The sequence below is a fragment of the Poecile atricapillus genome, chromosome 7 (assembly GCF_030490865.1).
Source record: "Poecile atricapillus isolate bPoeAtr1 chromosome 7, bPoeAtr1.hap1, whole genome shotgun sequence".
In the NCBI taxonomy this organism is placed as follows: Eukaryota; Metazoa; Chordata; class Aves; order Passeriformes; family Paridae; genus Poecile; species Poecile atricapillus.
This window is the reverse complement of record NC_081255.1, coordinates 11,442,935-11,456,288: the sequence shown is the minus strand read 5'-3', so window position 1 is coordinate 11,456,288 and position 13,354 is coordinate 11,442,935. Positions and strand designations below refer to the sequence as shown.

Below are 13,354 nucleotides of genomic sequence, written 5' to 3'. Positions count from 1 at the left end.
GAAGACATGTTAGCGAGTCTGTCAGAAATGTCTTCCTTCAAACATTTTTACAACACATAAGCAAGCATTAAATATTAGCTGTATTACAGAGAACAAATCTATAACTGACAGTATAATTAACACCTTACGTTAATTCCCATACATTGAATTAAATGAGTATTACCCATCGTTACATCTGTACTCAACTCTGGCACCAAACACAAATTCACTTCCACTGGTAAGTTCAAAGAAACCAAACTCAGTGTCTCCAGGATGTCCACAGGGTTTATCTGGTTGAAAAAAATAAAAGGAAAAAGCCTTACTTATACCATACATAGGAAGGTGAAAATGAAAAAAACAGCATTTTTCCAGTGATTAATAGTGAGTGTGGGTCTTTGGGGGCTTTCAAAAATTCAGAAATGTTCAGCATAAGTTTGATTAACCTCTCCTTTTTATCCTTATTTTCATAGTTTTCCATGATAACACACTGGAATATGCTTATTTTAAAAAAACAAAAAAACAAAAAACAAACAGAATCAATCTACCTACAACAAGCCCCTCAAAACAAATTAGCATGTTTTATTCGTTTAAAAAGGCTGAACTCATATTCAGTTTTATGACAAATTTATGGCAATTTTCATGCAATTTGTGACATAATCTGGTCCAAAGCCTCCACTAGAGAATCCATCCATGATTAGAGATGAAATTTCCTCAATCTGCTGGGAATTACGCTGAGTGAAGTGGGGTGATCTAAAGCCACAGGAGTTATTTTAGACCTTAGTGCCTGCTGCTCAAAGCTCCCCACAGGACTTTCCTTATGGCCTGGCCCTAACTCTTTGTTTTGGATTCCCAAAAGAGTGGCAAAGGTGAACACACCACCTTTCCCCTCACTCATACTCATCTGATCTCATAAGAGATTTGCAGAGGACTGCACAATAAACTGCACAGCTGAAATCTATTGGCCCTCCCCAGCAGAAATCTTTCCTCATTCTTGTCAAGCATGGCAATTTAATTCTTGGGGCCTATCAACATCTTCCGTTTTTACCAAAAAAGATAAGTTTGAGTAGGCCCTAAACCTGCTCCAGTGAGATTCGGAGGAAATGGAAACTCCTGATCAATGCTTCTGTCTTCTGTCCTGCCAAAGGACCATGTATCCCCAGCTTGTGGCAGAGCACCCTCTCCTCTCTCCTCATCTGTTCCTTGCCGGTGGCAGCAGCTGCTCACTTGGTGGCAGTATTTGCTAAAACATACTACAAACCATGGCAAATTTTGTATAGGCCTGTATTCACTGACACGATGAAATCTAAACACCGAGACAGAGACAAAACCGTAAATGTAAAAAAAAAAAAAATCTATTAGTAATTTATCAATTCTTACTCACAGTGTATATTAATCTCTGAACAGCACCCCGGACTTTTATTTATATTCTCAATCAAATATTTGTATTGTACTAGTAACGATTTTGTATGTTAGATACACAAGCATAACTCCTTGTTTCTAAAATTCCTTTGTGTTTAAAGCTCATTAATTACAGAAAAGAAGTATCTACTAACTAATGATAACAAACTTCAATTTCTTCAGTAATGAATTCTGTATGAGGGTGTGAGATACTTGAAAACTCTCAGCACAGTATGCTAGAGATAATAAATAGCAGCTCTCATCCTAATTGTGAATTATAGCTTAAAAGAAAAGGCAGGGAAAAATAATTTCCCACTTGCAAGAAATTATATCTTTCATAGAACTAGTTGAATAAACTGCCTCTTGACTCATATTCAGAAGCTAGGTTTGTGCTTTATCCTGCTTAGACTAAAAAATTTTGAAAGCCAGCTTCTAAGAACTTAAAAATTGATTTTAATAATGAAAATTGGGTTAATAAGGCTGTTCTAGAATAAGGTCTTCTGTAAAGAAAAAAAAAAATCCTTTAATCTGAAGAAAAGGAACTTAAGTTCCCTTATGCACACAATCTTTTTAGGGTGATATTTTAAAGAGCGCAGAAATGAGTAATTTACAAGCAAAGGTACAATTTCACATAGATATCCCTGGCAAGGAATATGGTCTGCCAGAACAAATGTCTGCAGATATTTTGCATAAATACTTACGTCTGCATTCTGTCACTGGGGCCAGCTGCTTCCATGCTCCATCAATGCACTGAAATGCAACTCTTCCAATTTTTACATATCCAGGCCGACAAGTGTATGTTGCTTGAGTTCCATGTGGATAGGGAGGCTTGTCCCATCTTTTAGTAGGCACTTCTTTTACCCTCCTAGGAGGAGGTTCTTCACAAGCTAAAAATTTTAAATAAAAACATTGGTGACTGAAATACATGCTACAAACACCAAAACAATCTTGCAATAGGAAATATAGAAAGAAATCCTGGGGCCATTTGTGATCAAACCAGCATGTTTTCTACTGAACCAGCATAAAATAGGGAACTGACAAGGATCCACATTTTGTAGGAATGTGAATAGACATTTAGAAGGATGTAGGAGTAGCCAGCTACCAGGGAAACACCCAGGACAGTGGTGGTTCATGAAACAGATTGTAATTACAAAGCCTGAGAGGAGATCAGTGCCTTGGTTCCTACCACAGACACCTCCTACCCTTCCATTTGCAGGAGCTGCTCCAGGCCTGTACTTCCACTGCCACAGAGAACAACTCTGTGCACTCTGGAGTTTCCTTTCAAACTATTTTCTTCTCTAGTCACCGCTACCTTTACTGACATTATTTCACATGTCATTTGATTAAGTTCTGCCAAACCTTCTCTAATCTTTACATTGCCTAAACTTTCTCTCCAGGCTCAGATCACCTGGTATTCAAAAACTTATTTCCTCTTGTTCCTTACTCGCAAGTTCCTTATTACAAAATATTGTGAGTATACATTTCCTTATCTACAATTATATATATACAATTTTCTTATACAAAATTCTGAGTATTCATTCTGCCTTTAGCTTCCAAGCATTTTGACTCAGTTTGGGGAGTAGATGGTGGTGTCTGGTATTTCTTATTAGCACAATATTATACAGTCCTTGTCCAAAAGCTCTCTTCTGGGCATTCTTTCATGTGCACATGAAAACATACAGCCAAGTCCATACAATCTACAACAAATGAACCTGAATTAATTAAGAAGTTCCTCAACAGCTTGAGAATGAAAAAAGTTAGACTAAAGGGGAAAGAAGAAAATGTTGGGAAACCTTTAATGAAAGACTAAATTATTTGGTCAAGAAATAACTGCCCTAATTTCAGTGACTAATTTCTGGTCCTTGGGTGACTGAAATGTACACATTTTGGAAACTGAAGCTTCACTCAGAGTAAGAGAGTCTGAACAGCCTAACTAATTATATGCAATGAACTCTGGTTTTCATCTGAACATGAAAGGCAAGCATTCATCAGGAATAAATAAAACAAGCCCTGAGAAATAAAGTCTTGGAAAAGGAATAAAATCTCTGTATAGAAAGTAAATGAGAGAAGAAATGTCCACCAGGGAAGGAAATCCCTTGGTGAGTAGATTCATTGCTCAGCAGAGACCTGGCACAGATGTCCTCTCCCAAATTTAGCAGTAAAGCCACAGTTTGAGAAAGCAGCAGTATTCTCATTGAAACCTTCCTATGGGTTGTCCAGGTGCTGCCTGGAAATAGGACTATGGGACAAGTCTTTGGGGTCTTTCCTCATGTGAGGGATGTGGAGTTAAAGCTCACTGAACTGTACTGCAAAGATCACACCACACATCAAGTAACTGATGTGGAAGAAGGTGTATTTTATCTGCTCACTTTTTGTTCAAAAACCCAAAGTGTGGAAAGTGAGTTTTACTTGAGTTTACAAAGATACATCCTTGAGAACTCACTCATATTTCAGTCCAGGGAGTACCAACCAAATTAGAGGCATAATTTTATAAATTTGTTTTAAAAATGGGAAAAAAAGATTTGTTGGAAAGAAAAAACAGTATAAATTTAAGTGTTCTGTATGACATTTTGAAAAGATAAAGAAAATAATGTTACTTGTGAGCTCTAATAACTTTAGATGGCTCTTTTAAGTACCAGAAGAATTAGACAGGCTTTGACAATACTGGTGATGTGCTAAAGGAAGTGTGCCCACAGATTCACCCTTTTTCCAATTACTTTGATAAGTAATCTCTCTCTCATGAATTATTACATCTGAATAAAAATTATTGTTTCTGTGCACTAGAGGGTACTAAGCTACTTTAAAAAAAGTGGGAGAGACTTTGTTTAGCAAGAAAAGACAGATTCAAATTCTAACAATATTTTTTGCAAAATGTAGGAATAAGCAAAATGAACAGGAATCCTTTAGCTGGTTCTTTCAAATGTGTTAAAAAATGGTTAGTTTACCCAAAAAGTTCTTTGTAATGGTGAGAAAAAGAATGTTTCTAATTCCACATATTTTTAATTAGATCTTATTTGAATTAGCACTTTCATTTTGCAAGCTGAGAGCACACACTCAAATCTATAATTTAAAAAATAGGTTATTGAGTACAGGGAGAGCTTCTTCTCTATTCCTCCCTCTGAATTGTATCATATTTTTATTGTCTGTTATGCAGAATGCAGCCTCTTAACTCTTCCTTGTTTACATTAAAATCCTTAATCTCTTCGCCATTATGAAGATGTGCTGGGTCTTAACTCTTCCCCTCTCCTGCCCTGGTGTTAAACTAGGTATTACCATCAGGTGTCAGAGTATGTATGTATGTATGTATGTATGTATATATATGTGTGTGTGTGTGTGTGTGTGTGTGTGTGTGTGTGTGTATGCAGTTTCTCAGTGGCTTGAGGTGAAGAAATCTGCTGGCAGGTTGTACTTCAAAACTATAATAATTCCATCATGCACCCACCTAATATAATCACCAGTACTGGAGGGTTTTATTTCTATATTAAAAAGCATGCACTGAATGGATACCTTCAAATTCCTTACTGACAGACCAGGAGAGCTGGAATTACTCATTCAGTATTTATATGTGACTTGACCCCAGTTAGAAATAGCTCAAGCTGCTTTTTTGCCAACCATATGCTGGTAGCAGCTTCTACAAAGTACAAGCAATTACAAATCCAGGCAGTAGTGACTTCCAGTCCTTATGCAAAACCCAGCTCTGAGAACAAGTCTCACAGGCTTTCAGCATAAAGCTTAAACAAGAATCCTGCATGACTCATGGTAATAGTTGTCCCAGATAAATCAAATTTTTGCTACATTCACAATTCTTTCCAATCTCCCTGACCTAAAGAAACCATTATGAAAACAAAGTGCAAATTCAGGCAAACTTTCGTTTCAAATTCCAGGACTTTTCTGCACTTGTTGCAAACAAATGAGACTATTAGTTGTTTTGAGGCAATATTTATTTATATTTAAGATAGGACATTCCTTTAATTTCCTAATTTTTCAGTTTTCAAAGTAAAATCCATTGGATCTTTTTGATTAACTTCATAACTTTCAACAAAAATTAAAACCAACCTGAACCAATCGAAGACATACTAGCTCAAAACCACACAGCACCCTCTGCACTCTATGCAAAGAAACTCAAACATAATGCAAACAAATTAAATAACTAAGGATACACTAAATAATATAAACACAAACAAAAAAAAAAAATTGAACAGAGAAGCAGAAAACATCAGAAGTTTCTGAAGATACTTAGAATGCTAGCTACCTTTTTAAAGATGAAATATATTTACATATATTTATTGTATATATTTATCTCATTTCCTAGACTAAAACCAGTCAGCCAAGAGATGTATCAGAAACTTTTCAGTCAATGTAGTAATCATTCATCTTCCTCAGATCACCTCACAGGTCATTCCAGACAGACACAAAATATTCCATAAATGTGCATTTCTATTTTAATCTACAACTTGTTTCCTGGTTTTCAATATTAGAATAATTAGAAAACATAATTAATAGAAAATTAGTTTTCTGGCTCAAATTTATATTGATAGCAACCATTTAAAAAGTTGGGCAACAGATTAATAACAGCAGCAGTTATCCAAATAAATAGGTGAAAGTAATCCTATGACAGGACGCTAAATACTAACAGTGCTAAATGCTGCCAGAAGAAACGTCAATTATTGTCAGATCATGAAAAATATTCAATGCCTTTACATATCGCTTTAGTTACCATCTTCACAGACACAGTAAGATAGGAGTTAAAGCTTACCTCTTTGTGCAGCACAATACATCCAACACAAGAGCAGAACTGTGTAGCCCAGGAATAACATTCTAGAGATTCAAAAACTCAGCAAACACATCCAGTATTGCAGCCTACTTTTTTTTATTACTTTGTGTTATTTCCACTCCTTTTTCACTTAACTGGTCCATGGACTGACCTTGCAAAACATTTATACTCCGATTTCAGCAGTCACTTCCCCTAAACCTCTTGCAACACACGTGTTTCTTTTTTTTAAACCCCCTCTCTAAACCTTGCTAAATGAATAAACAAACAAATGTCTGGCAATTTAGGTCAACACATTCCTTTCCCTGCGGTCTGCTTGTTTTTACATCACACTTTTTTTCCCCCATATTTATCCCTTCCATGATCATATAGGGTTATATCTTTTGATACCTAAATGTTATACAAATAAATTATTTTATTTGTATTTATTTGTACAAATAAATTATTTATTGTGTATGGTATGCTTAGTTAGAAAACAAAATCATGTTAATTGTGTGTAAAAATTAACTTCTCTACACATATGATTCAAAATATATGCTGTAAAAAATCAAAAAGCAGGTGAAAGTACAGAGTGACTTAGGGGTCACTTACTGGTTCTTATAGAAGATCACCAATTGTCCACAGCAAAATAAATGTATTTGGTCATATTCCTCATTAAATAAATCCAGGTGATGTTGAAGCACCTCAGTATCACATGAGAAATGATAAGATGGAGAAGATTTGAATGGATTGTAACATAGGTAATGAACTTCCCAAAGAAAAATATAAAACTATGCAAAAAGAACTATATGCCTAATAAAGGAACTTCTCATGGTTTTATGTAAGCAGTGGTCTTATCAATAGTTTCATGATAGGTCATGGCTTTACAAGTGTTCTCCAGTGGAAATGTAGATCATATGAAAAGAATTATTTGAGACTGAGAATTAGGGGGAAAAAATCTAACAGTACTAAGTGCTCACAGGAGATGGACATAAAACAGCTACAGGCCAGATGCCCAACAGTGGTGATGTCTGACTGGATGGAGTACACACAGATCCATCTTGTATATGTTCCCAAAAACCCACATAACATTTCCTTAAAAATCACTAGCTTAGTTACTGTGCTGCTATAAGATAAAAATGAGTGTCTACAGAACAGATCTCAAACCTGAATTCTACAGCACTTACAGCAGTTAAAACTTTTTCTCTTCTTAAAACGCAGGCAGAGTATTTTTTTTTTAACTTTGGGATGTTTTTTCAGTCACCAGTTCTAAGAAATGGTCTTAGTAAAACTGGCATTCATCTGTTTCTCCTACAGAAATGACTTCAGAGAGCAAAATGTCTCTTCCTCTCTCTTCCCCTTGACAAATGACTCTTGCAAAGAATGAACTCTAACCATGCTCTATGACCCTGTGATGATCGATCTGCATCCAGTTTGCAGCTACTGGTGCACACCTTATCAGGAAATGGATATTTAATGCATCTATCCAAGTTTCAATTTTTCTAGTTTGAAATATTAAATAGTCTGATGTAATGAAGCTTAAACTGCTTCAGGTTTTGTCAAACTGCTTTTGGGTTATTAAACCACTTGTCAAATAATTATGGGCTTGAAACACGGTTGAAGATACTTTCAGGTACAGCTGAACCAGAACTGGAATTGAAATGGTACCATAAATTTCCTGACCGCTTTCTACAAATACAGGCATTGCTGAAACTATTTAAGCTAAAAGATAACATCAGCATGCAAAAACAGATATAAAATGTCTATGAATAAATGTAAGCTGAAAATTAGAAGACTCAGCTGATAAAGCTTTGAAGCAACATTTGTATACGCGTAACATACGCATACAAAGAAACCATCTTCAATCACAAAGCAAGCGACCAGACTTAGTCTGTCCCAGTCCTGGGTTTGTGATGTTCTTAGGTCATTGATTAAACTCACCCCAAGCAAATGAAAATAGAATTGGGATCTTAAACTTTATTTCCTTCCTCACCTCTTCCATGGGCTATTAGTTCAAAATCTATTGTCTTTAATTGGGGTCTCACTTGGTTTAGCCACGTCCAGTCTCTACCAAAACAGAGCACACAGACAAACTATGCCTCAGGACCTCTAAGGCAATGAAAAAAACCCTCATCTTTAGAGTTTACTTCCAACTCATGAGAAAGGCAGAAACATCTAAGTAGAGATGCAACCAAAGACAGCTGGATTTTATCTAAGGAAGCTGCTTTGAGAACTGGTATGACTGCTATGGACACAGACAGAGAGAGACCATATCACCACATATTCCCTGTACGAGCAAAACTGCGTGTCAAGGTGTGAGATCATAGGAAAGTACAGGTTGGAAGTTATCTTGCCTAAAATGCCTCCACAAGGCAGAGTCAGTGTGTGGTCAGAATAAGTTACTCGGGTTTTTATTAGTTCCTTACTCAATATGGAGGCTTAACATCAAAGTTCAGAGTGTTTGTTCAAACCAGAATAATTTTGAGAACAGTGTTTGGAAGCCATTTTGCATTAGGGAAACTGATCTGAGAAAGTCAATGTATTCCATAGGGGACTAATAATAACTGATAATAGGAGCTTAATTAGCCACAGCTGAAATAGCATCTCTGGCCAGTATAATTTCAGTATGTTCTAACAGCATGCTTGCTGTCACGCTTTAGTTTAATGACCTCATTAGAGCACACAGAAGTCTAGCATCAACCACAGCTTTGCCCAACAATTATCATGAAAATGTCCTATCCCACTGTATTAATAGTGAGATTGTCTTTGCAACCTCAGTATTTGTATGCCCTCCCACCGGCACACAACTTCTGTGACTCATAATTACATTAACACATCATGTAACAGTTACAATCATAACCTAAGGCTGTAACAGGGGAAGACTGCTCAGTTCACTTCATTTAAACCAAATCATAATCAAACGGTTTTATTGATTTATTTATAGAACACAATTAACCGGCAATCAGTGGAATATACTTTCAGGTTCAGTATGGGAAATACATTGTTCAACAAAATGTTAATAAACACCTAAGAAACAAAGAACCTTTCTTCACTAATCCTCCAAAGTTCTAATCATGCACACAAAGCTGTGCACTCACCCACGGTTCCCTCTCACAGGTACCCCTGTAGGAAATGTGGATACTTATTTTGTGCTTTGCTTCTCCTTGCCACCTGCTAACGCACACAGCAGGGAGGAAGCACCACACCCCAGCTGGCAGTCCATAGCTGTTGCCCCTGCCCAGTCACTGCCAGAGCTGGATGAAGGCTGCTGGCATGTCCACACAGAATTTTTGATGCCAGGGGATGAACAACAGTGTCAAACCCACCTCTCCTGTTTTTGACTACTTGCTTTTTTACCACTGTTTTCCCTCTTATTACAATTTCATTTGTCCCATACTGTGGGAAATGGAAAGATAGAAACTTCCACAGATGCTGAAGGGTTTGATTTACAGCCTTGGAAAAAGCTTGAGTTAATGTAATAATAAAGGTACACAGACATTAAGTGGAGAAATTATAAACTTATGTTCCTATAGTTGCAAGTAAAAATATGCCTTAAGTAAATAAGAAATTGTACAAGTAAGATGGTGAAGGGTTTTTAACTGTAATAGTGTGATTTTACAGACTAAGCTAGGAAGCTAGAAGTTATAATAAGAAACATATGTGTGTACATGACCTAGCAGTCTATTGGGTAAAAAAACAGATGCAGTGAGGTAGAACTTAGCAAAGGTCATAGGTGATTAAGTAAAATCAACTCCAGGTCAATTGTCTATTGGACCAAAATGTTATACACTGCTGTGTAAAGAAGAAACTCATGACTACCTTTGAGCTATGGATGACTTGTTACTCCTTAAAATCTTAAAATCTCACGCCTTCAGACTGTGACCTGATCTGATGTATTTGAGCAATAAATTGACTTAATAGCACTGGTGGTACCATCCCTAGTTATTTATGTTTTGACGCCATACATTTCTTTCCAAATTGGCCCTTCCCATATTTCAGAACTCACTTGGTAATTCCCTAGTGGGTTGTCATCCCCTTTAACAGGATCAGCTGTGGCATAGGCACTCTCAGAAAGGTTGGGATGCTTGAACTTGCATTCCTGTCTTAACAGCTGTTTCTGTTCAGGCCATTTTACCAATAATGGGTCATGGGAGTAGACTTGCAAACAGAAACACAATATTTGGAATTTTTTAGGAATATACCTTCAGCTTCTTCTAAGGTAAATTAGAGAACAGCACATGCTTAGATGGGAGATATATCATGTCAAATTCCAAAAGTAATATAAACCCACTTCTGATTACTTGTGTTTAAGTACCTCCTCATTCTCCTGCCTTGGTGCTCTGTACTCAAAAGTGAAGTGAAAATTACTTGAAAGGGTGTTCTTTGCAAAAAAAAGATGTTCTCCTATATAAAAGCAGCTGTCACTAACCCTACTGTTAAATTAAAAAAGTCCTCCTACTCACAGCCAAGTGAAGATTTACTAGAAGGCAATTCCCAGGTTATCATCATTTCCCAGCAGCTTGCTCTCCTGTGACGCAGTGCTGCTGTTCTCTTGTTCCTACAGCTCCTTTCTAGGTCACCACAAATGCCAGAGGGCCAGGGTGCACCAGGTGGCCTTGAAGTGTGCACTGTCCCTGTGCTGTGATGACTTTGCACAGAAGAATAAAAGGATCAGGTCATATTGGATACCCTGTGTCTGAAACAAGTCTCTAAAGATTGTGCTTGCAGTGCAGAGTCCTGCTCACTGGGCTATGGAAAACATGCCTTCTACCTACCAGCACTGCAGTTTAATTAGATACATGAAACCACCTCTTTTTTTTTTTTTTTTTTTTTTTTGGTAATGCTATCAGAGGAATTATCAAATTTGAAATCCCTCATTTCACTTTCTGCCCTAGCTTTGGAGCTTTACACTGACCTTAAAACTCTGTTCTCACTTTGGGCTATTTCAGTCTGTTACTGTTTCTGAATCACTATCAAACCTCGCATGCCACAAGAACAGTCTGCTACTGCACAGCCATTTAAAAAAACAGGCATCAAGTGGAAAGATAGGAGGACTCCAAGAACATTTTTTCCTCTGAAGTTTAAACAATTCTAAACATTGCAGCATTGCACTCTGCAAGGTATATCAGACAATAAAGAGATATGCAAAACAGACAATAAAATTAAATAGGATAAATAATGATTTAAAGGTATGTAAGAATAGCAAGATTTGCTTAGAATGAAATAGTCCTTTAAAAGAAGCAAAACAAAAACATGGAGCAGTCTGGAGCTTGTAAAAAATTATGATTATGTTTTTTCTGAAGTTTTATTACATATCAGTAGTATTCCCCCAATGGCTGCACTTTCCTAAAGGACAATTAAAATTAGCAACTCTCCCTGTTACTAGTCCAGCATACAACCCAGCTACCTAGCAAGGAGGTGACACAAGCGTTTCTTTCTGCAGAAACTTACTTGCCTACACTGTCATTTTTATGCTATGGTAGTACTCAGACCCCACCCCCAGACTGTATTGTAAAATTGAGAATAAACCAAAAATGGCCCTTATCCCCAAAAGCCAAGAATCCAGTAAGGTAAAAAAAGTGTAAACTAGCAAACAAAAAAAGGGACAAAGTCAATAACCTCACGTTGCCCTAACTCTCTAGCAACTCCTTTTTAAGAAAGGGATGTGAAAGAGAAGTGGGATTACAGTGACAATTCCTTTGCGGCAAGAGAGAAGTAAGAAAATGATGCTTTCAAATTATAACGTGTGTGAACAGAGGCTATTAGGGAAAGATGCAAGACAAGTAATCATCTGAATAGGAAATGATACAAAATAATGACAGAGTATATGCAGTTGTTGGAGTTGAAATGGAAATAAACAGTTGCACCTTGATCAGTTTTAGTGTTACAGTCACAAAAAAGAAGATAAAACAGGCTGCCCTTAACCCAGCAGTAACTGACACACAAAATGGGCCTAAGAAATTGCATTTTAGATTACACAAAGAAAATGTGCAAGAAGGAGATATTGTGGAGGTAAGGATCTAAAAGTACAATCTCAAAGTGCTGTGGGCTCTACACATGTTACACTACTCAGCAATATCCCTTAGCTTTACATGAGCCTCAAGAAACACAAGTACTGGGCAAAGGTAAACCAAAGGCTATAGAACTTCCAGGTCATTCTGCCCTCCTCCAACTCAACTCCCTCTTTGGCATCCTGGCCAAGGTCCATTACTAAGGACTATCAGTATGCAGTAGTTTTAAAAATTCAGAATTGCAGTCAATGATTTTAAGTCCATTCAGACATTCACTGACGTAGTCTTTAGTCCTACACATCACTAAATAACAATCCTGTACCAAGGCAGGTAAACAGGGAGTGTGCTCTCTGTTTACACACCTCTAACCAGGTTTTGCTCCTGATTTAATTTAATCTCTCAGATCCACTCAGATTCCAGGATGCTGAGACTCAGTCTAGCACACCAAATTTTAGTCTGATACAGCACCTGTACTTCAGATTTGAGATTCTTTTGCAGCTGATGGTCTGAAAGCCTCAGGGGGAAAAAAAAAAAAATAAAAAATGATGGCAACAAACTTCTCAAAAAAGTAAAAAATGTTTTCTAACTGAGAAGTATACCTTTCTTAATGCTGAAATTCAGTTTTCTGATGTAAGGAATATTTATCAGCATGGACTCTTCAGACTTCCATCCAGGTACATTTTAACAGATGTTGTCATAATGATTTTTCTACAGACTGTTTTGGAAGTGAAACTGCAGCCAAAGTAAATAAAAGATTATTGAAGTACAGTTTACTAATCTAAACCCCAAATACTTTTTGAACTCTGAATGCTGAGTCCCTAAATATTCGATTCAGATGCCAAAGGTACAGAATCGTTCCATGGACTGCCAGTACTCCAGAACTAGTTCCCTGTTCTAGTCTTAAACCCAAAGCCACACAGACATACTTGAGTGAGAACTGATCACCTAGTAGAAATGTGAGTTCCAAAGTTCCCTATAGCAACACAAACATCCTTAATTATTAATTCTTAATTATTCTTATTCTTCTCAGTTATTCTTAATTATAATTATTCTTAATTATGGGGAACAAAAATAAAAATTTTAAAAAAAGAGACTTGGGGAAAAAAACCAAAAATGAGCTTGATTTATTTTTTTTAGCCAATCAGTTTCTCAGCCTACCCTTTAGTAATCTAACCCTTTAGTAACACCAACAGACAAATAAAAAATAAACACACAA

The 13,354-nt window shown here is 36.7% G+C and overlaps 1 protein-coding gene across 2 annotated transcripts in view; it reads right to left on the bottom strand.

The window, feature by feature from the left end:
• The window catches only part of CFH (complement factor H), a 28,071-nt gene extending 21,762 nt beyond the window's left edge, over positions 1 to 6,309 (bottom strand). For both annotated transcript variants that reach the window (XM_058842286.1, XM_058842287.1), the window contains exons 1-3: positions 6,134 to 6,309; positions 2,079 to 2,264; positions 164 to 269 (exon numbers count right to left, since the gene is read on the bottom strand). In XM_058842286.1, coding sequence (XP_058698269.1) covers positions 164 to 269; positions 2,079 to 2,264; positions 6,134 to 6,194 — 353 coding nt within the window. In that variant the 5' untranslated portion in view covers positions 6,195 to 6,309. The remainder of the gene's footprint in view (positions 1 to 163; positions 270 to 2,078; positions 2,265 to 6,133) is intronic.
• Between the last annotated feature and the right edge of the window lie 7,045 nt (positions 6,310 to 13,354).